At 38.1% G+C, this 13,455-nt stretch overlaps 1 protein-coding gene across 5 annotated transcripts in view; it reads right to left on the bottom strand.

Moving 5' to 3' along the window:
• Nucleotides 1-734: 734 nt before the first annotated feature.
• HIPK3 (homeodomain interacting protein kinase 3) overlaps nucleotides 735-13,455 on the bottom strand; it is a 101,185-nt gene continuing 88,464 nt past the window's right edge. For 3 of the 5 annotated variants that reach the window (XM_061356599.1, XM_061356598.1, XM_061356601.1), the window contains exons 9-16: nucleotides 12,661-12,782; nucleotides 12,383-12,507; nucleotides 12,113-12,274; nucleotides 11,150-11,446; nucleotides 10,113-10,253; nucleotides 6,836-7,071; nucleotides 6,429-6,556; nucleotides 735-4,776 (exon numbers count right to left, since the gene is read on the bottom strand). In XM_061356599.1, the coding sequence (XP_061212583.1) occupies nucleotides 4,300-4,776; nucleotides 6,429-6,556; nucleotides 6,836-7,071; nucleotides 10,113-10,253; nucleotides 11,150-11,446; nucleotides 12,113-12,274; nucleotides 12,383-12,507; nucleotides 12,661-12,782 (1,688 nt within the window). In that variant the 3' untranslated portion in view covers nucleotides 735-4,299. The remainder of the gene's footprint in view (nucleotides 4,777-6,428; nucleotides 6,557-6,835; nucleotides 7,072-10,112; nucleotides 10,254-11,149; nucleotides 11,447-12,112; nucleotides 12,275-12,382; nucleotides 12,508-12,660; nucleotides 12,783-13,455) is intronic. The other 2 variants (XM_061356602.1, XM_061356603.1) reach the window with 2 other exon arrangements.

Below are 13,455 nucleotides of genomic sequence, written 5' to 3'. Positions count from 1 at the left end.
ACCTGCATTGCTGAGCGAGCAAGCAGCTGTGAAAGATCAGCATCTGCAGCACCTTGTATTTAGCAAAGTAAAGATTTTTGTCTATTCTGAAGTATTCACGTATCAAAAGTACATTCCACTGTGACTTCATTTTACATTTCATTTATGACAGCACCTCATATACAATGTGAAGCACAGAAACCACGCAATGTCAGAAATACGCGTACCCCACAGCCTGCTCCATGACAGCTTCCAAACCACTAGATTTCAGTAAGCACTGTAAACCCATAGCAGAACAAGCACGTTTGGCCAGGAACGCTGCACCGGCAAACGTGCCTTCCACAGACATCTGATCCATACCAGGCCATGCAGAGACACCCACCGCCCAGGACCATCTGTGGCACTGGGGCACCCTCCTGCTGGCCACGTAGCAGTTGCCACAGGATTGGTATGACCTTTGGCAGCAGTGATGTGTCTGCTGGTATCTACACCAGACAACCTTTTTCTAAGGGTTATAAAAGTGGGACATCCAGGACAAAGACCTTTCAAGGTTTGTCTATGCTGTAGGCAGAATCTCAAGCTCCTCCTAATCAAGCCTTGAAAGTTAATAAAATTTAAGCTTTCTGAAAGAAGAGCAGCTCAGTCAGATGATTAGATCAGAATTTGAGAGCCCTCCCTGCGAATTTTCATTATTTTTACCTTAATCCAGCAAAGAATGACATGACACAGCAAAGAATGAAAGCCACCAAAAGTCATCTGCTGCAATATATATTTTAATTCAAAGTGAATCTCGACAGTAATACACCATAAATTCTTATTTTGACACTCACCAAAATAGTCACCTGGAAAACCCGCTTTTTGTGACAAAGTACAGAAGGCTTGGTCACATTTAAATCACTGAGACCTAGAAAGAAATACTATCGCAAACTGTAAGAGACATTACATCCATAAAAAATTTTCCCAGTCCTCATATTGTAATATTGCACAGTGCAATTGCTACATGGCAAACTAGTGTAGCATAGAAACCCAAAGCAAAAAAAAGCCACAAGTCTACAAATCGTTAAACAGTAACAGTTCAAACTTATTAATCAAGTCTCTAGCACTGGGTATTTCTAGAACAAGTCTTCCTACAGCTTGCAGTGTGTGATTTAACTTTTACTTAACACAAACCGAGTTAATTAGCAGTAAAAACAGAAACTTTAAAAATTAAAACAAACCAAAAAAAAGTTAATACAGTAGCATATCTGACCAATAAAACACCCTGAAGTTAAAAACCGAACACAAGAAATTCATACAAATCTTGCAAATTAAAGTAATACGCAATTCCAGAGTCATGCAGTGTTTTATTTAAAAAAGGCATTAGAAGGGTAAGGTGTAGAACTGCTTCCCAGAGGATGGCTTTTTTCCACAGAAAAGGCCCTCACCCTGAAAGCTGCTTCAGTTTTCTGTTCTGCAGATGGGCCCCGGACCCTTGCAGAGTGACAGGGGTCCGTGCTCTCAGAGTGTACTGCAGGGTGGGGGAAGTCACCCCCTTACACTGAATTTAAGCTGTGATGGGATCCCAAATAGTTCCTTCTTTGAAACGCAGACATTTCTAAAAGGACAGTATCTCAGAAGAGCAGCAGATGGAATTTGGGGCACATTTACAGCAACTTTGTCCTGTGTACACAAGGATTCTGTTGTGATATACAGATAATTGTGTCAATTTAACAATCACGTTAGCTAAAAACCTTAAGCACAGTAAAAAGAACGTACAGTAAATACATCAGACCAATGAAAATCCCCATGGCCCCAGAAAAAAAATGCAGTCTTTTTTTTTTTCTTTTTTTTTTTGTAATCACAATACAAAATTCATTTACTCCATTTGCATTGGTGCTTCTTGGTGTGTCCACTGCCTGCAATGGAGCAAGCACCAAAATCACACTGCTTCCCAACACAAGGGAGTGAACAAAAAACTACCTGCTGGACCACACAGCACAGGTTTGAAGTGGTAAGGTGGACATCCAATTTGAGCATTTTCTTGACTCCCTATATTTAGGCTTTCTATATGTGTTGAAAAGATTTCAAATTCATCAGGATACTCCTAGTTGCTAACGTATACTTTATATACACACACTTGTACAAAATGCATAGACTTGATTACTAAAAACACTGAAACTTTGGGGAAAAGTTAGGCTTTTGATTTTCAGTGTGATTAAAAATGTACTGCTGGTATTTTTATTATTTTTTATGATCTAATACTGTTGTATTTTAGTTATTACTTAAAAAATAAATCAAATGTAGGCACATTTATTTCATTCAGACATTCATTAAATAAAACACTGCTTGCATTAGTGGAGTAAAGAAAAAGATTACCAGTTATTAGCTTATTGACAGAGTTAAACTCAAATGCTTTTCACTCTTATTCCAGTCAACATCGCAAGGATTGTATTCCAGATTTTGTTTAAAAAAAGTTAAGTCAAGCCTGCAAGATGCAGCTTCTGAAGTGTCTACACAATGCCAATACGAAAACATAAAAAAATTAAGTTACATCAATACATCCACTTATATGCAGTGATGAGCTCAAAGTTAATGGAGATAAAATACTGATGCAAATAACACACCCCAAAAAAACATATGCAATCATCTTCCATCATTTACAGTATAGTAGTTACGACACTTCAAACATGAAAACAGAATAAAATAAAAAACAAAACCCAAACCCCAGCTTCTATTTCATGTAATTAGACTTGTACAGAAATTAGAAGGCTAAGAAAGAACTAGTTAATCACCTAATTTCACAGCTATCTGAAGTGGCAATCATTATATAGCAGCTTATCTATGATACATTCAAGATAAATGATACAATTTATTACTTGCCCATAAGCTAAAACACAGCCTCAGCTTAATACCTTCTGTAAATCCCATCTCTACACTACAGGATACTTGAGGTCTATGAAAAAGTAGCTACCTTTTATAGGAAATGGATGATTAAGTCTTTGGTGCTGCAAAAGCAACTTCATTTGAACAAAACAAAAAGAAAAAAAGAAGAAAAAAAAAACAAAAACAAAAAGACACACTTCCTAAGGAAAAAAGTAATGCAAAAAGCATGTAAGTGACGTCCCTGACGGAATGTATTAAATAAGCAAACACCCGCAGCAGGCTAAAACAAATACCATCATGTCAAAAGACTAAAATCTCTCCCATGCATAAATGAAAGATTGCACACAAAGAACTCACATCTTTTCAAGCTTCAATAGTAAATATTCTGCTACTAGTTATTAAATACTGCATGGTTTGCTCAAGCTAAGATGAAATCACATCATGGATCCTTTCCTTAGCTAGTCAGTCATGCCTACCGCACCTCTAAATGATTTGTTATATCCAATTAGATAAACACTTGTAAAATAAACTACTTGGGCTGTATTGCAGTTCCATTTACCAGTATGAAATACTGTGTTGTGTGTCACTACTCAATAGCTACTGAATCAACTTTTCTTAAGCACTATTAAAGGCTTGTCTTGAAGCTAGATCATTCAAGGGGGTGGGGGGGGCAATAAAAAGACAGCAAAATTCAGCTACAGCAAAACATGCTGCCTTCTTAGTAAGGAAAACACACCCAATACTAATATCAGACCACACAAAACCCAAAGAATGAGCATTACGCTACCAAAAAATCAGCAGATCTGAATTTTTTAAGTGCTGCAGTCCTCAACATTTCTATGTAAGTAATAACAATAACAACCTCAAATATTTAAGGCACTATGTGTGGGAACAGTTTACAATGCAGCTGAGATTATCAGGACAACAACATTTAAGAGCAATGTTTAGGCTTTTTTTTTCACCCATGCAAAAGACACATGCAATGTGAAAAACAGCTCAACTCTTAGATAAGTGACTTGACATTTAAACACCAAGATACGCGACACAAACAAGTTACTTCTACACTGTACTGCTGACACATGTGCATCTGTTGCTCTGGTTCTGTACACTGAATGGCTTCCCAAATGTAGACGTGTCTTGCACTAGTTAGAAGGCAATTTTATAAAAAATAGCAGGAGCAAAACCAGGTTTCTGCTCCCATAAGTCACCTGTCTAAAGTTACTATATAAGAAGATAACATGACCAACGACAAGTTATACCAAATGTGCAAAACACATTAAAAGTGAGTTTTTTTTAAAGCTCAGAGTTGTTTAAATTGCACCCAAGTCTACATGATTAAAAAAAAAAAAAAACAAACATTTCCTGTTGTGCCATGGCTAATATTTAATAAATACCATGTTTCTTCTTAAATCAAACTTCCATGTCATTGAGCTTCCTCAACAGATTGTATTTGAGTTCTCACATAAAAGGATACTGGCTGAGTTTTGTTGGACTCAGTGGAAATCCTGTGTAAGCAGGTGATGCTGCAATGTATGAATGCGGTGGGAAAACTGGTTTGTACTGAGTCTGATGAATGGTTGGGGAAGGTAAGAGACGGGGATTTATGCCAACTGGAACCTGTTGTATTATACCACTGGGATGAGTTATGTTGTATGTTGGGTGTTGTAACAAGGATCTTGAGGTACATGGCGAGGCAAGGAGGTGGGCAACGGGTGCAGCAGTACTAAGGGGTGCTGGCGACAGGTATGGGAGAAGAGCAGGCTGTCCTCCAAGGTGGGGACCTCCAGAGAGGTGAGTATGCACGGCAGCGTGGTTCGGACTTCCCTGAGGCAGGGAGAACGCGTGGCCGGCAACACTGGCCGGGAGGTAAGCCTGCTGCCTCCAATGACCGTAGTTCCCATTCCACTCCTGCGGCCCAGATCCAAAGTGCTGAACCTGTCCACACACAGAAATGAGCAAGTGTTAATGTTTCTAAGTATAAAGAAAGTTTGAAAAAACTGAAGAATGCACTAAAACTAATTAACTTAAAATCAAGAAAAAATAGAGACAGGAATAATTAAATGCTTAAACAAACAAAAATAAAATTTATTAGCTATTTAGATAGTAGCACAGACGAAATCTGACAATAAGAGATGGTGAACAGAACACAAGTTACTGTAATGCTCTTGCAAAAAAAAAAAAAAAGAAAGAAGAAAAAAGAAAGATAAAATGCCATGCTGGGCTGTTTTAACAGAAATACCATGTATCACATGAGCAAGGTGCTTATTCCACTCTACTCAGCACTGGCTTGGCATCAATTGGAAGTGCTGCATTCAGTTTGGGCACCATAATGAGGCACAAAGAGGACAAATAGGAGAGAAATTTTAGAGGAGAGCAGAAAAAATAATAAACGGATTGAAAACATCTGAGACAACTAGGCAAACGGAAGTCTAGGGCTGTGATCACAGGAAGATGTGACAATCAGTAACCGTTACAAAGAGAAAGACTAAAAATAATTACTCCCTTTAAATGCTGCAGACTTCAAACTACACAGGGCATCTACCAAAGAAGGAAGGATCAGCATAAATTTCTGTAATTAAAATAACATTCTACTCTTTCTGCCAAGTGGATGAGGAGCTGCTGTCATCGAAGAGATTAAAAATTAATACTATGATGATCACATTAAGATTTGCTTAAAATTAATTAAACCAATCCTTCCGCATTATCATGCAAAAGGGGAGATAATGTCACCCACCCAAATGTTTCTTTCAGTCTAAACTATTCAAGTTATTATTGGTAAATCCTCTTATCTCCCTATAGCATGCTTGCTTTTAGTATTTAACTTACAATTTCATATTCACAGTTACTCTGCAAGGCTTTGACAAACAGGTACTTCTCTCATATTAAATGTACCTCCAGATACCTAAACAAAAGCTTGGTGCAGCTACAGTTCAAAACTAATTAAATAAAAGCGACTTCAACTTCAGTTCTCAGCCATAGCAGACACATTTATTATGTTGTTGGGAAATTATAAAAGTAGCTTTTAAATTAATTTGGCTGTCTTCCAACATTGGACTGGACTACAATCACAACCTCTCTCTCCCCTTCAACTCCCCTCCAAAGCTTCACTACCTGGCAGTAAAGGTAAGAAACAGTTGTGCTAGCCAAGCTCTATCCTATCTCTGGATACTCAAACTACAAGCATTCTCATGCACACTGTTAATAGAACACGAGTGAACAGAGCTGCAGTTTTTAAATGTGCACTATTGGGCATTTTAACATTTGTATGTAGGAGAAAAAAAATATTCAAGTATTTTTCACTTTGTCTCATGCTTTGATTTTATATAGGCATTGCTAATTTTCCCAGTATAGCTTTTCTATCATTTTAAATAATAAAGTCAGCTGCTTTAAGAAAATGACCAAAAGTGAAAGATACTTATGACTTGCCCAGTAAGTTGAAATCCATTTTTCAAGATTTGAACACTTCTGTAATCAAGCTGTTGAAAACCTGCAGTTGCCATTGACAGCAGTTGAAATTGTAAGCATTCAGCATGTTTGGATCCTCAAGACAGAAAAAGTACTTCTTAGAAGTGAGTAAGTATAGGTACCTGACTGAAGTTCACCTGTTGCTGATGGAACGCTGATGCCAGTTTTTGCTGACGGTTTCCTACAATAGAAGAATGGTTTATCCTTCCAGGGGCAGATCGACCCTTTTTCAGTGGCTGGCACGGAGCATCTTCCAAGGTATAAAATGAACAGTGTTACGGTTTTGTTCTCACTATTGTTTTTTAACAAAAGTGAGAGAAAGTTTCATTTGCTTCAGCATACAGGGAGAAATAATAAAATAATACGCTACTTAAAGTCAAAACCCAACACAACTTAGAAGTGTTTATTACAGATTACCAGACAGATGAGTAGGTTAAAATCTCCACATATACAGCTATTAAATAAATGCTCAAATTTCTACTCTTATCTACCGGTCTAGAAAGAAAAAAACACACCTGGACTAACTTACCTGTATTCACCATCTGTTCATCAAGGTGTAACCTGTTCTGAAGCCTCATTGGTGGTACCACTACTGTGCAAACAGCCGACTGGCTTTCAGGCTTAACAGATGATCTCGTGTCTTTATTTTTATTGGTATTAGCTATGAAGCCATTTTCCACAAATGGGCTGTCACGTCCTGAAGAATCTGAAGTTGGGGAACCATCTACCGTATCACATCCGCTCTCGTGTTCGTCATCTGACATACTGTCCAGAAATCAAAGTATTGCATTGAAACAACACATTTTTATAACACAGATGCATTTTATGAAATTATTGCAGGAAACGTATAGAAATGAAGCTACTGCAAGGTGGATAAAAAAAGTTGTATTTTAATTATACAAGCATGGATATTCAGGTGGCAGTTCAACATTTGAGCTATACCACCAAAGGGTTATAGGAAGGAGACAACTTCTACATATTGAGGTGCATAACACAACTTGTACCCACTTTGTAAATTATTTTTTTAAATAAACCACTGAATTCTAAGTTTTTAGGAAAAATAAAAGGTTGAAGAAGAGAATTTCATTTCTTCCTGAATCAAAACATGATTTTTTATGTCTCCTGATGGTTATTACACTAGCAAATGAGAACATACTGATCTAATTTCCTTCTAGAAACCAGCCACATCACAGAGTCTGTGAAAAGCTGTCTCTAGGACCCTTGAACGTAAGGAAGAGAGATAATGTGCTGAGGAAGCAATCTGCATGGTGAAAGGCAGCCCCCTCTCATCTGCAGATCAACCACCAGCAGCCACGCTAGACCATATCTACTGAAAAATGATGTCTTTCTGAAGCTCCTCCGAAGAGCACTGCCTGGCATGACTGACAGATTCTTTGTCACAGGTTTAGCTGAAGGAGACAAACACAAACCCCCTCTATCTACACAGCTTCTATGACAGCACTTGTGGTCTTTGGAATCCATCCTGGTCAAGCAGTGCAAACTCACTCAACTCCATCACTGCTTTTACCAAGGCAACTGCAAGACAAAGAGGTGAAGAAACCACCTCATAATAACAGCTTTGCTAACATTTAATGAAGCTCCATGCTTCTATCAGAGGAAGAAAGGGCTGAGAAGAAGTTAAATATCAGCTGCTGGAAGTGAAATCAAAGTTCTGTCAGTGGAACCAGAACCAAATACCTATTAGGTAACAAGTAGTAAACAACCTGGTAAAGAAAACTAATTTACAATGAGGTATACTTCCAGAAAATATATGACTCTCATTTCTGTATTATTACACAAGTAAAAGGGTACATCACAGATGCATCTCTATCAACAACAGCAAAGCAAATTAACTAGGCCTCATCTGGGATTGTGCCATGTATGGATTATATAGAAAGCAAGAGAATGGAGCTAACATGAACAGTATGTGTTGATGAATAAATAAGTGTAGATCCTAACAAAATTCCTGGTTAAAATTTAACCATCTGAACAGAGATTCTTCGAATGCTTCTAGTTATTTTCTTGTTTTACAGTCAGAAATTGACAAATGCTTGAAAATAGGACCAGGGATATATATCTGGTTTAGTTCACCTAGAGAACTCTGGCAACTTTTAATTTCAGTATCTTCAAAGTTCCAGAAATCACAGAAATTTGTTTGGGATTATCTTCTACCTCAAGCCACCATGCCAAAACGAAAAAAAATCTATCCACATGCTCTATTAGTATACTTCTGTTATTGGAGCTAGCCGGATGAGTTGGATCAGTTTAGTACCCTTACAGAAAACTAATCCACCCCTAAACCTGTGACTGGATTAAGCATAACACAAAGCTGCATCTTGAGTAAACAAAACCTTTCCTTAGTCCTAGCACTCATCAGACTATACATGCTATCTCCTCTGAATACACCTTCCAAGCCCTCGAGAACAACCTACCACACCTTTCCGTGTATTCAGTGTCCAATACTGCAGAGATTTGTTCACCCAAGATTTCAGGCCTTACAAAACATCAACTAGATTCCAAAATGGTTCATGCACAAGTTGTTTGTTTGTTTTTCTTCTAAGGGGAGAAGACTGTGTTTACATAAACAGAATCACTGCTATACGTAAATTATCCATTAAAAGCATCATTAAGTCAGGCTGTCCAAAATTTCAAACACATAAATCTGCCTGTACAGACTAGCAGTTCCATTCCCTCACCAACACATGCTGTGATAAAAATCTTTAGTTAAACAAACTGGTTTTCCATTAAGACTCCAATCTTACTCATTTTGCAAAATTAAACTGCTCCAAGTTTGAATCACTCTCTTCTATACAGTAAGCTATTCTACAGAAAATGAGAAGTGAAGAATAAAAATGAAAGAACTGGTCATGTTTATTCAACCTACAGGTTGCTTGAAGAAAATTAATTGTATCCCTAGCTCACAGTATTTCTATGTGATATTGGGTAAATCCTATTAAACCAAACCTGTTGTCAATACCAGCAACTAGAGATATCAAATATTTCTTGGTCTGCAAACTCATACTTAGGAATCTGATTTTTAGAAGTGCCACAAGTAGCTACAATTAGTATTTCAGCATATTAGCACCAGAAGGACTAAAATGAGATGGAAACCCATCTGCAGGTGCCAGAACATCCCAAGTCAGCAGCAACTTCTGACTGAGTCACAGGTTAAGAGTATCACACAGACAGACGCTTTATTGTCAAGCTCTCAGGTACTGTAGAAAAAACTGCCATAAAATAGTTCAGATTCAAGTTGAATGTTTCTCTAAATTTTGAATAATGTACAAAAATGAAGGCTTAAGCTAGATGTCAGATATTTTAAAGCTGCTCATATGAGCAGTGTTCACATAAGTGATGCTTATGGCTGGCAGAAGAAAAAAGGCATCAATGTCATTAAAGATTACAAGATATACAATGGGACAACAAGAGGGTGCAAAAATTAAAGATGTTCTGGTAACTTCAAATCCGTCACCATCCCACTTTGGCTTACTTAATTTTGCAACCATAGAAGATTTTTGTTCTAAAGGAAGCTGCATGCAAGATGTTTATGTTTTCTGTATCAGCATCATTCATTCAGTATTCTGAAAAATTCCAATGTAGCAAGACAGATCTGTTAGGAACAATACAAGCACAGTCTACTCTGTTCAACTGTAGGTCAACTGATCAATTTTTAAATACATCATTCAGCCTCACCAGATGGCAATGTAACAAAAAGCTCTTGCTTTTTTTTTCCCTACTTTTAGTATAAGCTGAGTCTGCTTTATATTGGGACCTTTGTTTATTGAAAGGGGCACAATGTTTTTTACCTGTTGGATCTCTTGCAGGGAGATGGACTAGACTGCTCAGAGGAGCTGGTACTCAGAGTGCTGTCAGGACTGCTCAGAGAACACACGCGATCAATGTTGAGGGTGTTCTGGCAGGCTTCGCAGTCCAGGCTGCCTTTACACCTACCACACAAAAAGAAAGTGAGCACACATCCCACTTCCCATTTGTCCTTCCCGATGCCATTGAGTTAGGTGTAATTATGGAATAAAAAGGGTCCAACTAGTAGAAAAGATCCCTGAAATGTAAATTAATACCCAATTCCTTTTGTCTTTTACATCCAAAACAGATTTTAAACCTTTTTAGTGTTCTTTTGAAATTCCAGGCTAAACATGCATTTTTTGAAACCTACTACATGAACAAATTTTTCACTGAATCAATACTAAAACAAATACATCAAAGCTTTTACAACTTGCTTCAGAGCAAGTTCAGTGCTCTGAAACATTTGAAAAAGTTTAGGTTTAAAATACATGTTCTTCCAGTTCAGAATCATTACAAGCAAAACCAAAGTCAAACAAACATTAAACTTTTAAGCCCTCATTGAAAATGATACATGCTCCTTTGATAACTTTGTGAAAGAAAACTCTTTTGGGAGACCACATTCCGCATCTGCTTTTACACCGAAATGCACACCTTTTCAATCTGCTAGGCAAGTATTTTTTACTCATATATATGTAATATTATCTACTGGATGCTACTGCTAGAATGCCACCACTGATTATTCAAAGCCGTAAGACTAACCTTCAACAAATAAACTGGGCATGACAGTATTAAGATGAAAAAGCATGCTAGGCCTAAAAGTATTCTGGTTTGAAAATGCCTAACTTGCACAGATTAAAGATGCAGATTTCTGAAAGAACTTTTCCTTTTCAAATAATATACTGTTACAGAGTTACCTTCGTAGTGAAATTTGATTGGATGTGCACTGTCTTTTTTGAGTGCAGAGTCATTAAATGCAGTACCTATGCTAAGACAGTTATATTTAAGGAGCACCTTAACAAAGGTACACGTCGACTCTTACTCTGTCAGTGAATGCGTTCGTCCTATGTCATCGTCATCTGTTTCACTGCTGATGGTGATCACACTGACTGCTGGGCTGGGGGAGCTGGCAATGAAGATAGCCTGGCGCTGTTTGGTTGCACGTGGTGAATCAGGATCCAGCCTGACCGATGCTTCACAACAGTTACTTTCCTGTCCTTCCGAATTAAGATTGTCCTGTGCTTCTATACAACTTATTCTCTTTACAGCCTTCAGGTTAAGTATCTTTGGAGCTATAAAGGCTGAATTTTGGATACTGGTATTTTGTAACACATTGCTCCTGTGAAGAAAACACACCATTTGACATTTAGTGAATCTGGAGCAACAGACCTGAAAACTGCCAGATTTCCTGCAGAGATTCTCCCTGAAAACAAAAGCAAGGATTTCATCTAGAGGCTACCAGTTTAATACAAGACTGCTGATACTGTCCTTTGTTACCCATGCTTTTCTCTTTACTAAGCATCCCCCACCTTTGCAAATACTCTGTATAGCAGTGGGACATATTTTCTTTAGCAAGCAGCTGAAGAATTTTTGGCTACCAGTAAAAGAAAAACTATTCTTAAGATGATTGTAAGGTATACAGCAACCCTGATATCTCTTTTTTATTTTCAGTTGTCTAAACCTGATATATCTTCATCCACACAGGCTTAGGAATATCTCATCACAGCTATTTCAGGATATTCCTATACCTTCCCAAAGGCTATGAGGACAACTTTTCACATGCTACTTAAGAGGAGCTAAAACTTCTTATTATTTCAAGTATTTTTCCACTTAGTCTGTATTATCAAAACAACATTGAAAATACTGGGCAGAACAGACAGATTTTCCCAAAAGACTGTTTAAGTAAAACTGCCACTAACAAACATGTCACCATTACAGGCTATTCCCCTGTCTACTGAACAGCAATGACAGCACCATCTTTGAATGTTAGAAACATTCTACCAACCTGTTCTGACAGAGTCTGTTCCTCTTGGTAGCTGCAGGCTGAGGCCAGACAACGTGTGCAATGCCCACACTAATTGGCTGAGGGGCAGACAAGGTTATTTGATGTGTTAGAAGAGGCTGCGGTATCACTGAACTGTAATGGGTGCCCTGGGTAATCATCTTTCTGAGGAGAAGCAAAGGAAGTTTGATATTGCAACTCATTTGCATCAGCATCCACAGATCTTGTTAAATCAAAGCCATTAAGGTGTCGCACACAAATATGTGGGCTTACCCCCAGTCTCCAAGCCTCTGTGGGCCAGCCACAGGATCAGAGGCCAGAGTTGTAGCAGGAGCTGCCACCGGCGCTACTTGCTGCCATGCAGGAACCAGTATTTGCTGGGTCTGATTCGACCAAGTCTGCTGGAAGCAGAGAATATTTCATGACATGGGGAACAACCGAATTTACATTAGCTGCTTGCAGCCCAGCATAAAACAGAAAAAAGGCTGCAACAGAAATTGACAGGGCAAAAGTATTTGCTAACTAAGATTTTTACTTGAAAGCAAGCCAACCTGAGAAAGGATTCCTGCTCGAATCTGGAGTGGCTGAATTGCATGGGCTTGGGTCACCAACGGAACTGCATTATCCACCCTCAGGGAGAAACCAGTGGGTTTACTATGGTTTGTAGGAATTCCTGTCAGAGACAAAAACACATACCCCAGCTTTCAGCAGAACACCAGTCTTGCATATATTTTCTGAGCAAAATGCAAACATAAAGGATAATTTTATAACCTATTTTTTAATGTGTTTACAATCTGATTCTATAGTTAAGACTTTTGAGCCAAATAAGTCAACACCTAAAAGATTTGTGTGCCATTACTTACCTGCACAAGCCTTTGATGCTGTAATTGGCATCATTTGATGCTACCAATAGCTATTTGTTTGGAAACATACCAGACATTGGAATGACTTTAGCAGAAAGTTCTGCAGAGCTGAGCGTTTACTCTTGATCAAGAGGTTACATTAAAAGCATTGGAAAGGAAGCAGAAAGTAAGCAGAACTGAATTTCAAAGCTTCTCACAAGTGACTCTTGCACATTCCATGCTGTGTATTTCCAGCTAGCTGAAACCCATTCCTCTCTGCTTTTATAGCTAGCAATGCCATGCATTAGATGCCCCTATTTGTTACTATCCCTTTTGTGGGAAACAATATAAACCTTTCTGTGTATACCATCAAATATTTGCAGTAGAATCCATAAACCTATTCCTCTCTTCATCAAAATAATGCAAACCATAGCACTGTTAGAATATTACCCCAAGAGCATAATAGGAAATAGATGCATTTCATGCTTTGTATATATTTCACAG

Source organism: Neopsephotus bourkii, unplaced genomic scaffold (assembly GCF_033783945.1).
Source record: "Neopsephotus bourkii isolate Nb327-2 ecotype Australia unplaced genomic scaffold, CSIRO-AGI_Nbou_v1 NB_860, whole genome shotgun sequence".
In the NCBI taxonomy this organism is placed as follows: domain Eukaryota; kingdom Metazoa; phylum Chordata; class Aves; order Psittaciformes; family Psittacidae; genus Neopsephotus; species Neopsephotus bourkii.
This window is presented reverse-complemented; position numbering and strand designations above follow the sequence as displayed.